Source organism: Centruroides sculpturatus, unplaced genomic scaffold (genome assembly GCF_000671375.1).
Source record: "Centruroides sculpturatus isolate CEXI.00-Female unplaced genomic scaffold, Cexi_2.0 scaffold133, whole genome shotgun sequence".
Lineage (NCBI taxonomy): Eukaryota > Metazoa > Arthropoda > Arachnida > Scorpiones > Buthidae > Centruroides > Centruroides sculpturatus.
Window position 1 is genome coordinate 250,476 of NW_019384319.1, and position 16,722 is coordinate 267,197.

Here is a 16,722-nt window from a genome sequence, read left to right on the forward strand (position 1 = left end):
ATTTATTTGAGGTGAATACCGTTGCAATTTTTTCGCAGTCTTATAGGAATCGTAATTATAGGAACCAGTCTTATAGGGGGATCTACTGTATTACAAGTTTTTATTAAAAATATTTATATATGCTTAAAACAAACAAGGAAATTTATCATTTTTTTCTATTATTATTTAAAACTATTGTGGTGCTTATCTGCTGTTTCAGTGTTTAATTTAATTACAAAAGTATGTATTAAAAAATAATTACACTTGTATATAATATGAATCTTTTTCCCCCTCCCTTATATTAGAAAAAAAAACTTATAAACTAAACTATTTTTAACTTCTGTCAAAAATGCAAATTCTCTCATATACACAATTATTCATTCCTGCCTACTTTATTATCTTTATAAGTAACTAATAATAATAATGATGAGAGAAAGTTCATTAGTTTGCATATTCCTGAGTAAGTGCTATTTATGTGTATTGCACCAACTAAAGATTTTTTTATGTTTAATTTATACATGTGTTAAAATAAAAAAAGAATTAACTAATAATATTAAAATGGATTATACGGAACAAATATCAATTAGGTTTTCTATAAGATTAGATTTAAAGTTTGTTTACAATTCTTTATTAATGTGTGAGTTACATGACATTTGACTTTAATGCATATTTTTATGTTGCTTTATGTGAAGCTGATGAATTTTATAGTTATGTAAGTGTTTATGAGTAAGTTTGGTATTGTATGTTTAAATTACTTGTTGCTGATATTAATTAATGACAGAACTATTTTTGATGATCATGTAAATAATGATCATCAAAATCAGATACATAATATTAATAGTTCTGATATTAATTGCATAATGAATAATTGAAAATGAAATTATTTTTGATAAGTAATTTTAGCTACTTGATGATGATTGTGTTGAAGTGTTATTGTTGCATAGTTTTCAGCTTAATATAATATAATATACTGTTTTTCTTTTCATATACATTACTTGTATGTATTAAATATAATACCAAGCTGACATCATAAAAAATTCTGTAACACACATTAAATTTTTTATAATGATGGAAATAGTAATATGTTGTAAAATTAGACTTAGAAAAATTCATAATCTATCTTGAAAAATAAATCCTTATAAACAGATTAGGAATTGATTTATTTCTTGTGAAGTGCAGACTTCTGAAGTTCTTTGCTTTCCATATGTTACTTATTATTTAAGAAATTTCTTTCTTAATAAATATAATTGTTCTGAAATAAACTTGTGTAAAAAAACTGCCAAGTTAAATTATTTTTGCAATGTAAAATAATAGAAATATTTTATTATGTAGATTGGATATTTAAATTTCATAATTTTATCTCAATTTGAGCTGTTCATTGAATTTACAATAAATTTGATTGTTGGACTAAATGCTAACAAAAGCTGTTTAATACAACAAAATTACTTTGTTTGAAATCCAAAATTTTTAGTATGATATCTTCATCAAAATTTTGTCAATAATGGATCAATAACCCTGGTTTCTGTACAGTAAAAACTGAAAATTCCACTAATATAATTTTATGTTATGTAATTTAAATAATTTAACTTGATTGAATATATTTTTTCTATTTAAATATAGACTATGATAAAAGTTTTTTCCAGGTCTTGATGGCCTTTAAAACTAGGTTCATTGTGGCTTCAGGTATCATACAATGCTATTTGTATAAATACTTCAAAAAATGAAAGTATTTACTGTACTAAATATAGCCAGTTTGAGTTTGAAGTTTGTATATCCTCTTTATAATTGTTTTCTTCTTAGTATATTCTGACTGTTTGTACTCCATAGACTGTAAACAGTCAAAATACAAACATAAGATTTAAGATGATGTATTACTTTCTTCAGGCTCACTAGTCAAATATTTGGCTAATCTCCAGAGAACCTTCCTTATTCACTATCTCTTTTCTTAATATTCTAATCTGCCAATCTTATTTATAGAAAAACCCATCAAGATCAGTATCCAATTGAATTTAGGGAACTCTACATTTTTTCATTCATTTCTGTTAGAATTATGCTGTTAAAAGATTTGAAGATGCTGCTAGCATAAAGTGATTGTTTTCTCTACAAAAAAAACTTTTCTTAAATAGTATAGTCTTTGAAAGTCCAAATAGGCTTAGGTTATACTTTTAAACCTTGAACAATTTTATTCCATTTTTACATTGATTCTCAAATGTTTTCTGTCATTAAAATTACATAGGAAAGTTAGAAATTAAGATTCCTTATTTTATTTTGAATGTTAAAGTTATAGTATAGATTCAGTTTATTTTTTTGTTATAACAGCTTCATCTGTTTAAGCACTTATAATGGTGATACATCAAGTAATCTGAACCTTTGTAATTTTTTTTTTTCTTTCTTTGAAAGCCTGGATAAATTTCCTAACAATCGTTACATTAACAAGGGTTTAGTTAGTTCCAGGCTTGGACTTTATGCAGGCAATAAATAACAAAAATTGTTAATGAATCAAAAAATCTGAAAAATAAATACTACATGTACAAATGAAAAAAAAATCTGTTTATTATTCTAAGCCCGAATATGTACAATAATGAAATAAAGTTAGAGAAAATTCAAAAATATAATAAAAAGATATTTTATCTAATCAAAAAGAAATATGTACAAAGAACTTTCACAACACTTGGGTACTTAAAAATTATTAACTTATAACTACAGTAGAGCGTCGTTTATTCGAATCAATTGGGGACTGAGGTTGTTCGGATAACTTATTTTTCGGATAACCAATTATGTACGAAAAAATATATTAACCTATCCCGTGTTGAAATTTTTCTCCGTTGCGTGTTGCTTCGCATTGAATTTTCGTTGATGTTAAGCCTAATGTAAACTTTTTAAAATAATAATCGTGGCTATTATATCGTTAAAAATTATTTCTTTATTTTTTACAAACAAAATAAAAATATAAAAACAAAAAAATTATACTTTATAAGTTAATCTAGCATCAAAAACGTTCGATTCAGCATGACACACAGTCCTCAGAAAAACACTACATGAAAGTGCCAGTGCTGCCAGCTAAAACACACACACCAACAAAAAAATATTGGAGTAGCCCAAGATATAGCCAAAGATTGTATCACCACAGCACTAGCGAAAATTTAAATTTGCCAACTGGAATGCTTTCGGTTAACCGACGTTTTGGATAACCAGCTTTCGGATAAACGACACCCTACTGTATCTTATAATTATCTCCACAAAACTGACAAGAAAATTTGAAATTGAACTATATAGGAAATTCACAAAGAATTCTTACAACTTAAATTCACCTAACTGTCACCAAGAACTTCTACGTTGTCACAGAAACTTGAAAGCCTTTTCTTAAACCTTGCTTGATCCTTAGCTTCACCTCCTCATAGTGCTGCAGTTGGTGATGTTACGTAAATATTCTTACTTGACTCTATGTACATATTTAAGTCACTAACATTCATTTAATTCTAGTAATCTTTTCATTATTTTGTGTCATCTCCCTTACAATAATTTTTTTTTTTTTTTTTAATTTTTGTATTTTTGTTGTAACTTTTGGTGACAATTTGGGTGGGAGATCATTCTTTTAACTTTTAGTGGAAATCTCCCTTCCCCTGAGATGTCATTTCTGGGTTTGATGACATAATTGGTTGCCGCTAGCAGTTATTGTGGTAAAGAGAGTTTTAGTGTTTAGAATTTTGTCTGTGTGAGTTGTGGTAGTCTATCCTTAATGAATTAAAATTCCCCAAAATAAATAGAATAACAAACTAAAAATAATCCCCCAAACAAAATAGAACAGGTTGGAATTGACTCCTTAAATCTTTATGGTAGAAAGATGTATCTTGCAGAAATAGTAACTTTTAACTTCTTCTTGGATGTCTTCAACTTTTCAAACAAGTGCAGTCTGATTGTCAAAACCAGTGGTTCCCAATTAGTTTTTCCTGCGTACCACTTCAGGAAAGAGCTCAAACTCGCGTACCCCTTATAGCAGAAATTCATATTAATCCATACTAATAATATAAATTCGAAGGTAATGTTTGTCTGTCTGTTACCTTTTCACGTCTAAACCACTGAACAGGTTTTAATAAAATTTGGCACGAAGATAGTTTACATGTTGGAGATGGACATAGGCTACATTTTACTGCGAGAAAATATCTTACTCTCACGAAAAAATTCAATATAATGCAGGCGAAGCCGTGGGTAGACAGCACGTGATAAATAGAATAAGTTTTTATTTTTACATTTATTACCTTTAAAATACAATTCTAATAATAATGAAAATAACATAAGGTTATTTAATTTTAATGTGACAAATGTGCATGATTTTCTTTGCACAACTGAGTAAAATCTGATTGCTTTTTGGTCAGCTTTGGTCTCGAGTCATCTTCGAGGCGAAGTCGTTGACGATGTTTAGTTTTCATGTTTGTCATGGCCTAAAATCTGCTGTCGCAGAGGTATGTTGGCAAAATGGTAGAAAATATTTTATTGCTGCTTTGTTGACATGATAATAATGATAATTGTACAATTTTTGTTTCTTGCACAAGAATTTCATTTAGATATTGTCACAAATGCATTTTTTTGATAAAATTTCAAGAATATTTTCAGTTATAAATAAACGAATTTGTGCATTCAACATCATGTTGTAAATTGCCGAATTTTTGATGGTCCACCCTTTATTTTTTGATTGCTTCATCTCATACATTTAAATTTTAAATCGACCTATTTTAGATTGCCGCGCATACCCCTTCATGCAATTTCGCGTACCCCTAGGGGTACATGTACCACTAATTGGGAACCATTGGTCAAAACCAAGAATGTAAGTTGGGAAAAGTTTTCCAGTGCCAAATATTTCAGAAATTTAAAATGTGTTAAGTAGTGTGTGATCACACACATTGTTTAACAGTATTTTTTGATGACAAACATTCATATTGTGAAAGTAACTAGTGAATTTATTAGGTAAGGTACTAATTGAGACTAATCATAGTATACTGGTACCAGGTAGACAGAGAAATAAAGTGTGGATTCTTACTTTTGATATTCACTATATTTAATGCATTTAGCATATATAAAAAGTATTATTAACAACTGTTGAAAACATTTGTTTTCAGCAGTTGTTAATAATACTTTTTTAATATAAAATGACAAAAAAAAATTTTTATAATTTTGTTTTTATTTAATTGAATTGTAAATGTGTTTATATTAATTAGATTTTCAGTTAAATTACTTTATATATTACTAAAAGATAGATATTTCATATACAGTGTGACCCCAATTTATGAGTATACAGTACTTCATTCTTTGAAGATTTTTTGTAAATAGGATATGATATATATATTTTGTATATGATTTTGCTAAATAGTTTGTAAATGTTTTATTGAATTTCAATATTTCAACTTTTGATTTTTATATTGAAACTTAAGCTTCTAAATCTATGTAAATTTATCAATTTTATTTTGATGATAAAAATTGTTTTTTAAATCTTTTTTACATATAGATTTGGAGTATGAAACAGGATTCATGTGTACATGACTTACAAGCTCACAGTAAAGAAATTTATACAATTAAATGGAGTCCAACAGGTCCAGGAACAAATAATCCAAATATGAATTTAATATTAGCAAGGTAAATGTTTACCCTTTAACTTAATCATCTTATACTTAATAATCTTTTATTGTGGGTATTAATTGAAAGATTTTATATAGTACTTTAAATAAATTGATTTACTTTTAATTTTATAAATTGTTCAGTTTTCTGTTTTGAGATTTAACTTGGAACATTACATCTTTAAATTTGAATTTTTCAAAATAATATGAAATTATCTTCAGAATATTTTAAAATTAAAGAAGAAAAGTTAAATTTTGAATTTATTTTTAGTGCTTCATTTGATTCAACTGTTCGTCTTTGGGAAGTAGAAAGAGGAGCATGTCTTTATACTTTAACGAAACATACAGAACCTGTTTATAGTGTAGCATTTAGTCCTGATGGAAAGTATTTAGCTAGTGGGTCTTTTGACAAATGTGTTCACATTTGGTCAACTCAGGTTTGTAACTTTTAATGATTGCTTTTTATTGGAATTTCTGTTGTTTATTAATTTTTTAATTACAAAACATTTAAATTCAAAACTAATATTTTTATTGACATTTCACATTTATAAAAAGTTAAATCATACAAATCAACAAAAGAAACTAAATACAGTATTTTAGATTTTGTTTAATTTAATGTGTTGTATTGTAATTTAAATAATCATACTTTATTGTGTGTCAAATAATATTTTCAGATATAACCTGTGAATGTATGTATGTATGTAAAGTATATTTAATTTTAAATTAGACTTAGTTTGTACAAATTAGTTTTTAAGTTATTTAAGTTATGTAATTTAATAATCATTTTATTTTCAGTTAGAGCCATATATTTATTTATACCAGTGATTCTCAACCACTATGCTGCTAGATTTTTGAAGTGTGCTGCCACTGCAAATACCCATACATGAGTGACGTTAGACAAGTAGTTCAATTGGTTCTAACTTCCTAGAGTGCATTTGGAAATTGTAACTAGTGTTACTGGTAACTGCCAGTAGTTACCAAGACATTTAGAAAATGAAAATGATTACCTAAATAACCAACTGTGTTTAAAAATCACTGTTATGACGTCACTGGTTGTCTTGTGGTACTTACCGAAGTAACCGTGTGCGGCACCAAATGTTTAAATTATTAAAAGTGTACCGTGATGATAAAAAGGTTGAGAATCACTGATTTATACTATTAATGATGTGACAATGATTTAGTACTATTAGAGCAATGAATAAAAGTAAAATTATGATATTCACATACCAGTAGAAAACTTTGAAAAATTAGTAATAACTTATATTTCATGTTAACAAAAAATAAATTTTGAAGTTGATTAAAATTTGGTTTTTTTTCTTTACTAAACAATACAAGAAATGATCATAAAAGGTACAATTAGCTTATTTGATGTTAAATCAGTAGTTTATTTTAAAACTAAATTTACAAGTTTGAATGAGCAAGTATTAGATTTAAAAGCATATGATGTGAGATGCATTTGTAAGCTTCTGATCATGGAAGTTGTGGATTCTAACAAAGAAAGCCTGTTTCCAGTAGTGGGGACATTTGCTAGTGATGGAAATTTTCAGCAATGAATTCTACCTGTTGATAGAAACAGCTGTTTAGCTGCTCTGCCAGACATTAATTTTCTTTAATGAAAGTTTATACATTTATTATATTTTTAGTTGTTGTAATCAAAATATTTTTTATTAATTATGTATGAATAAAAAGAGAGGATTTATTATCAATTATTTGCTATATATTTTCTCTTCTATTATAATTATTTATTTACTTTCTGTCTAAACGAGCATGTTATTTTATTTGTTTTAACTTAATATTTGTTGCAATAATTCAATTATGTCTGTTTTGTTATCATTATCTACTATGATCTTATTTTTCATAGATCTAGTCTTTTCATATAGACATTATCAGAAAAATGTACATATGAAAAAATATTTACAATAAAAATTAATATAAGCAATAAATTTGTTATAATTTAATACATTAATTATTTATTCTAATAAAGTGTATAATTTTCTTTTGAATTAATATAATTTATTATTAATATATAAACCTCATAAGTTATATCAAGCAAAGCAATCATTTGCTATGCCAAGTAAAAATATCTAGTAGGCAACTAATAAGCTCATTATATTCAAAGTTGTTAGTTTGCTGTAGAGATTTTGAAATTTTATCTATTACAAATTCTCAGTTTCTAATGATAATGATAACATATAAAGCGTTAATATAAGATCTAAGAAAATTTAATCCTATATATTTCAATACATAATCAAACAATTTAAATTATCAAAATTTTGATCATAAACAGAAAATGGATTTGCATTTTTTTAGAATTACCATCATTGTTTCTGATTTAAAACTTTATGAAAAATTTCAACTTAAACTTTGCAAATTAAAGTTTAGTATCATTATGCAAATGATCAATAAATACTTTGCATTCACTGATTCAGTTTTTAATTATAATTCTTTGTGTCTAAAAAATTCAGTTTGTCATTTATGTTGATGAAATTTTGCAAAGCCACAAAAACTACTATGCAAATTGTTTTTCAGAAAGAAAAAATGAAAAGATTAGTAATTTTAGTGTAATTAATTTGTGATCCAATTAACAAAATCAATTACAAAATTTTTCTATATCATATGATTATGAATTTGCTTACATTAAAAAATTGTTAATTGTCATGTAATTACATGACAATTAGTAAATAATATATTACTAAAAGATAGATATTTCATATACAGTGTGACCCCAATTTATGAGTATACAGTACTTCATTCTTTGAAGATTTTTTGTAAATAGGATTTCCATTATTTTTTGAAATGGAAATCCTATGGTTGAAATTTTACTCATTTTGCATAACCCAATCCTACTATTTGTGTTTTCCAAATAAATACAAAATACATATTTATCAATCATTCAATGTCCATGAATAAAATAATCAACACTTTCATATCATTTATTTTATTTTATTCATAAACATTGGTTGATTGATAAATATGTATTTTTGTATTTATTTGGAAAACATTTGAAAATTATTCACTAATATTAAAAAATATTAAGAGGATATATAAAATGAGAGAAGGAAGTATTACAAAAAGAAGCAAATATGTAAGTTATCAGATATTTCTTTGTTTAATGATAAGAATAGTTAGATAATAAACAGAAAACAAGTAAAACAGAGTAGCATAAAATTGTTTTTTAATTAATGAAATTACAATCACTATAGGAAAGAGAAAGTTGTTTAGAAAAGTTAATTTTTACAAATTTTTATAAGAGATGGAGTTATAACATTTATTCTACAAATGAAAACAAAACATGAATGAAACAGAGAATGGAGGTAGAACATTTTATCTCATAAAAGAAAGAGATTTAAAAGAAAAACAGCTTGTTATATTGAATTCTTGTAGATTGAATATTTGCAATTAGAGATTAAACTAATAACACCTAATAGATATCTTCTAGAAACATAATTTGTGTAAAACAAAAAAAAAAATTATAAGTGCTTAGCATATATTATATCAAACTACAATATAACTAATTAAAATGTTAAAATATTTCATTCATCATGATTGAAATAGAATAACTATTTTTATTTTTATGTATTGTTTTTGTGAGTCTGATCATTTCTGATATTGTAGTGGCATTTACAGCACATTACATAGAATACATAAAAATTCCCATTTCAAGGGCAATCAGAATTTATGAAAATCATAGAACTAAATTAAAATATTACCAGTACATAACAATTATACTTAATGTATTTTCTTGTCTTACAATTAGTTATCAACAAGTAAACTTTTTTATAATCAGACTTATTACAATTGAGTCAGAATGCACATACAAAATTAGTTTGACTTTATTTGTAAATAAGTTGTTTGAAATTTTTATGGTTCTAGTTCTTTATTTAATTATTACTTAATCATGTATTTTATTACAGCTTATCAAAATACAGTCGACCCCCCCCCATAACACTGTTGATAATTCCGTTTTATATGAATTTCATGTTATACGAGTCACTTAGATTTTACAAACACATGTGCCGTTCAAAGCCCAGCACACATATTTGTAAAATCTAAGTGACTCGTATAACATGGAATTCATATGAAACGGAATTATCAACAGTGTTATGGGGGGTCGACTGGTATGTAATTAACATTTTGCTATTTTTTTCAAACTTTGCTAAAAAGCAAAAAATTAATTATTTTGATTTTTAATTTACACCCAGCTTTAATTATGATTTATGTTTTTAAAATTAAAATAAATTTACATTTCATTTAATGTTTGTATGTTATGTTTTGTTTCAATATGACTTTGATTGTAAATCAGTTAATTATTAATATCAGATTTAGAATAAAAAATGTATTTAATGATACAGAAACACATTAGTATTTTTTACATCAGATGAATAAAAGTGAATTAAAGTTTAAGTTAGTTGTTCAATGTTTTCATTTGCTAAATGTTAGATGTTTTCACAATGTCTTTAAACTTTGAATTTCTCATATTTCATAATTGTTTGAATAATGAAATTTACCAAAATACTAATTATGATAAGTTAACTTCAAAAAGTATATTCTATTACAAAAAATAGATTATTTCATGTCTCTTTTCTTTAATGAAACCACAATTTGTTTTGTTTAATATATTGTTCTCTTATGGATGGAAATATGTAAATAAAATCATTTAACAGATACATTTTATATTTGTTAAATTGTTGGACATTTTAATTTAATTTAAATAAAATACTTTATTTTGTTAATAAATTTATTTGAGTAAATAGTTCACTGTTTATCTGTTAAGATTTAGTATTATTATAATAAACTGAAAACTGTTACTTATTGTTCAATCATGTAAAGGTTGATAATTAATATAATAAAAATTAAAGTTCCCTTTTTGTTCAAATCAAAGTTTTAGATATAAATTTTTAAAGAATATAAACATGTTAATAAATGGCCATATGTATATAATATAGAATTTTGTAATAAATTTTAGTATTAGAAGAATTTATTTTGTTAAAATCCCAAAATATATGCTATTATTTAAGCTTATTTTGTTTGGATTTAAACTTTCGTAATAAATATTTCAAGAAAATTTTATTATATTTGTTAGACATATAATTTTCTTATGTTCTTTTATCAGCAATTTGTCTAATAAATACAATATTTTTACAGTATTTGTATAAGGCAATCACTAATTGTGATTTGTCTATTATAATGGTATCCTTAAAACCTAGCGAAATTAATTCTATGAATCTTCATTTTTATTCATTTTATCCTGAATTGTAACAATTTCATCATCATGAAAATAAAATGAACTGAAATTTCAGTTATAAAGTTTGTTCACAAAAACTTTATTAGACTAGTAGACTATACTATATTAAAAGAAACATCTTTATAGGTTTAAAATATTTATTTTACGTGTATTAAATACAGTAGAGCATTGATTATCCGACCCCCGATTAACCGTCACATCGGTTAACCGACCGCATTCTAGTCGGCAAATTCAAATGTCCGCTAGTGATGTGGCGCTACAATATTTGGCTATGTCTTGGCTACTTAAATAGTACTTTTACGTGTTTTAGCTGGCAACATGGCTTGACCATGAAAGGGGACCAGTATTTAAACAAGGCTTAATTTTCTAATTTTTAACAATACAATAGCGATGATTATTAATTTAAAAAAATTTTTGTTAGGCTTAACATCGATGAAAATTCAATGCGAAGTAGGTTAATAGCGATATACTAATTACATGAGATATACTAATATACTATACTAATAATGTATTTTTTCATATTTTTTGGTTATCCATTTTTTCAGTTATCCGATCAACCCCAGTCCCCAATTGAGTCAGATAATCGATGCTCTACTGTACATGTAAAATACTATGAATATTTATAAAAATTTTATTATTATTTAAAAATATGAAGAAATATGTTCTGCTTTTACTGGATTTTAATACTTATAATTAAAAAAAGCTATCTTTCCAATAATCCATCACAGGCTTTTTTTTTTATCAGAACTAATGCATCCAGTGTAAAGTGAGTTGAAATTTCTGTTTTGATCAAATCTGATGATGTATAAATTAGACTGAAAACATTAATTCTGATAAACTTCATGCTGTATTATTGCAAAGTGTCCTTTTTAATTATTAATTTATTAATGTAACCTATTTTGGATGAAATTTATAAATTTTAAATGTATTATAAGTTATAATATTAATATTTGATAAAAGGTGTCTGTGTGTGTGTATTTATCTATCTGATTCAGATATACTCAGACTAAGTCAGAAAGGATAGGAGAATTATTTTTCCATGTACTAGTTAATGGTACAAATAAGTAAAGATACTCAGACTACTTAAGAAGCATCAATTGCACATTCCATCATAAATCATTTGTCTGATTGTAACAGTTCTGTGTTGTTTACATATTTAAATAAAAAAATGTAGAAAAAAATCATATTTGATTATAAAATTAAGACTATCCAAAACAATTTTATTTGTAGGATTGATCTGTTAATAGTAAAATTTAGGTTTAATAATAATAATTCAACATGAAAAATAATTTTAAAAAGTTAATTAAGAATGCCAGGATGAATTAATACATTACTAAGGACATTAGATTAAGAAGACATTTTTATGATACTTCTGTAATGAAAAATAATTATTTTTGTATTGTTGTTATTACTAACAATTTGAATTTGTTAGAAAATCTGAAATTTAATAAAACTTTACAAGAAAAATATCAAATTGTATTCTTCTAATGTTGCAAGTCATTAAATACCAAAATTCATGTCTAATATTGCTTGAAAAAAAATAAAAAAAACTTAAGTTATTAATGGNCCGTTATTCGCAGCGTCCGTTATTCGAGGCGTACGTTATACGAGGCACCACTGTACAATATTTTTACAGTATTTGTATAAGGCAATCACTAATTGTGATTTGTCTATTATAATGGTATCCTTAAAACCTAGCGAAATTAATTCTATGAATCTTCATTTTTATTCATTTTATCCTTAATTGTAACAATTTCATCATCATGAAAATAAAATGAACTGAAATTTCAGTTATAAAGTTTGTTCACAAAAACTTTATTAGACTAGTAGACTATACTATATTAAAAGAAACATCTTTATAGGTTTAAAATATTTATTTTACGTGTATTAAATACAGTAGAGCATTGATTATCCGACCCCCGATTAACCGTCACATCGGTTAACCGACCGCATTCTAGTCGGCAAATTCAAATGTCCGCTAGTGATGTGGCGCTACAATATTTGGCTATGTCTTGGCTACTTAAATAGTACTTTTACGTGTTTTAGCTGGCAACATGGCTTGACCATGAAAGGGGACCAGTATTTAAACAAGGCTTAATTTTCTAATTTTTAACAATACAATAGCGATGATTATTAATTTAAAAAAATTTTTGTTAGGCTTAACATCGATGAAAATTCAATGCGAAGTAGGTTAATAGCGATATACTAATATACTAATTACATGAGATATACTAATATACTATANAACATCGATGAAAATTCAATGCGAAGTAGGTTAATAGCGATATACTAATTACATGAGATATACTAATATACTATACTAATAATGTATTTTTTCATATTTTTTGGTTATCCATTTTTTCAGTTATCCGATCAACCCCAGTCCCCAATTGAGTCAGATAATCGATGCTCTACTGTACATGTAAAATACTATGAATATTTATAAAAATTTTATTATTATTTAAAAATATGAAGAAATATGTTCTGCTTTTACTGGATTTTAATACTTATAATTAAAAAAAGCTATCTTTCCAATAATCCATCACAGGCTTTTTTTTTTATCAGAACTAATGCATCCAGTGTAAAGTGAGTTGAAATTTCTGTTTTGATCAAATCTGATGATGTATAAATTAGACTGAAAACATTAATTCTGATAAACTTCATGCTGTATTATTGCAAAGTGTCCTTTTTAATTATTAATTTATTAATGTAACCTATTTTGGATGAAATTTATAAATTTTAAATGTATTATAAGTTATAATATTAATATTTGATAAAAGGTGTCTGTGTGTGTGTATTTATCTATCTGATTCAGATATACTCAGACTAAGTCAGAAAGGATAGGAGAATTATTTTTCCATGTACTAGTTAATGGTACAAATAAGTAAAGATACTCAGACTACTTAAGAAGCATCAATTGCACATTCCATCATAAATCATTTGTCTGATTGTAACAGTTCTGTGTTGTTTACATATTTAAATAAAAAAATGTAGAAAAAAATCATATTTGATTATAAAATTAAGACTATCCAAAACAATTTTATTTGTAGGATTGATCTGTTAATAGTAAAATTTAGGTTTAATAATAATAATTCAACATGAAAAATAATTTTAAAAAGTTAATTAAGAATGCCAGGATGAATTAATACATTACTAAGGACATTAGATTAAGAAGACATTTTTATGATACTTCTGTAATGAAAAATAATTATTTTTGTATTGTTGTTATTACTAACAATTTGAATTTGTTAGAAAATCTGAAATTTAATAAAACTTTACAAGAAAAATATCAAATTGTATTCTTCTAATGTTGCAAGTCATTAAATACCAAAATTCATGTCTAATATTGCTTGAAAAAAAATAAAAAAAACTTAAGTTATTAATGGGCATAAGTTAGATTATTGTAAAATTTATAATTTTCTTTAAACTTTAAAAGAAAAAACATTTTAAAATATTGGATTGTAAATTATGTAAGAGATTTGGTGAAATAAACAATTTATAACAGTTAATATAATAAATTAATACAAAATATTTGAGAATTCTGTACTCTGGTAGTTAAAAATTATTTTATTTAATGCTTCAGTTATTTTTGCTTTGTTGTATGTATTTTAGTCATGTAAGTATTTTTTCAGTTAAGCAATATTTATAAAAATATTTTAATTCAAAAGTGGATAAATTTTGTTACTAATTATGTAGTTGTAATATTGAATATCTGAATGTGATTTTCTGCATTTCCTGATTAAAAAAATGTCTGTTATATTGTTTCTTCAAAACTTACTAGCATTATTAAAAGCACAGCTAATTTTTCCAGCTTTTATACCAAAGACAGCAAACAGTTTTGAGTCCATGTGCCATATAGTAAGCACAATTATCTTCTAAACTGTTTGTGCACCAAATTTTAGACTTTGAATAATGATGTTTACAGAAATGAAATGAATATACTTTTAATTAGAGTAAACATAAAGAAATTGATTGAGAAAAGGATGATAATATACTAAACTGAATATAAAACTATGATATAAAAAATTAAGATAAATTAGAATTTAACAGTAAAAAATTGTATGTTGTGCCAGATAATTTCTTCTGACATGCCACTTTGGGCTTGTGTGCCATAGGTTCACCATCCCTGATTTAGACAATATAAACTATTTCATTCATATTTGAACTTTACTTTTAATATTTTGTCATAATTAAAATTTTTAATGAAATGATATTCTGCAAGTTACGTTATATGATATATCATTGGGATATTGCATTTTTCAATTAATAAAATGCTTTTTGGACAGCAATGTCAGTCCTTTTAAATAAACTAAACATCAACAATATGTATAGTTTATTACAATAATAATAATTGGTGAAGCAAGAGAGAGGTTTTAAAATAATTTCACATGTATTGTATGAATTTTGTAAAACTGAAGACCAAACCTACTTACTTATTTATATATATTTTTAAAGAATTAGCATTATATTTAAATTGAAGATAATATGTATTATACTGTATATTAACAATTTTGAAGATGGTGATTTTGGAAAATATAGGAATGAAATGATATTGAGTGAAACAGATATGAATAAATTCTTTCTACACCTTAATTTAAGTGGTCATTATATGAACAAATGCTTTTGAATTTTTTTGAAGATATGTTTAGTATATTTTATTCTTTACATTTACGACATTCCTTTTTAACATCTTTAGAATTGTAAGTTAGAATTATCATCATACTATTATATTGATTGTCCACTACTACTATTCATCATAGCACAATGTTATATAATTAGCAGTTGCTGCTCAGTGATTTGCCCTTTAAAGTTGTAGTTATTATCAAATAAGACACAATATGTTGCCAATAGCAAATTACAATATGTTATGATTAGCATTGATTTACTGGTCACGTGTTATTTTGTTATTATAAATTTTAGTTTCCAATATATTATTGTTGTCTTTCTTTTATTGTTTTATTAAAATGTTTAGTATTATATCATGAATTATGTAAAATGTATTATGTTGAACTAAATCTCCACAAGGTACTTGTGAAGATGGAAAGCCAACAGAGAGAAACAGCTGCAAGACTTTGTTTATTTTTCTTTTCAAAACATTTCAGTTATTTTATGTATATAAAAAAAATATATAAAACACCTTCAGACACTCAAATATATAGTATTTTAGTAAACTTGAAAAAACAGTAATAAGGCTAATGATAAGTGCTGCCAGTGTATTGGGTTTATTATTATTGTACTGCTTGAACAACAAAGTACAGTATTACTCGTATAGAACAACAATGATGAGATAGCTCACAACATTGCACTTTATTATATATATCTTTACATAATTTATTCAAAAACAATAAATTAAAGTTTGTAATTAGAAATGTTTTGATTTATGACAATTTATAATGTCTGCCATATTGTCTTATGTATACTAGTTAGGGATGACAAACTTGTGACACACTGAAAGCAATTGTTTGGCATACATTTATTATAAGATTTCATTTATTTTTAATATAAATTCAGTTATTTTAATTTTGGTGTGTTTTATTATTATGTTGGGTTTTGTGAGTTATACTCGGTTCACACCGGTGGCTGTGTACTATGCCGGACCAAAGTCAAGGCATAGCAACCAAAACAAAACTGAAATTAAAGAAGTGTGTCAGTGTCTGTATTCAGGAATTTCCTAACAATGTGGCATGTATTCAATATAGTGGCCTTCTGTAGTGTTATGTATGTATTTCTACTCAATTCTAATGTTCCCAGGCTTTTGTGTAGTGTGTGTGGTATCACACCTGTACAGGAGAGAACAACAGGTACAATAACTACCCTATCCATCCTCCACAGATGCCTTATTTCCTGGGCAAGTTCTGTGTACTTGCTAATTTTTTCAGTGCATGT

General features: G+C 25.5%; 1 protein-coding gene across 1 annotated transcript in view; it reads left to right on the top strand.

The window, feature by feature from the left end:
- LOC111624711 (F-box-like/WD repeat-containing protein TBL1XR1) overlaps nt 1–16,722 on the top strand; it is a 50,727-nt gene that overhangs the window by 21,838 nt on the left and 12,167 nt on the right. Inside the window, exons 9-10 of the mRNA XM_023367620.1 lie at nt 5,483–5,610; nt 5,863–6,028. Coding sequence (XP_023223388.1) covers nt 5,483–5,610; nt 5,863–6,028 — 294 coding nt within the window. The remainder of the gene's footprint in view (nt 1–5,482; nt 5,611–5,862; nt 6,029–16,722) is intronic.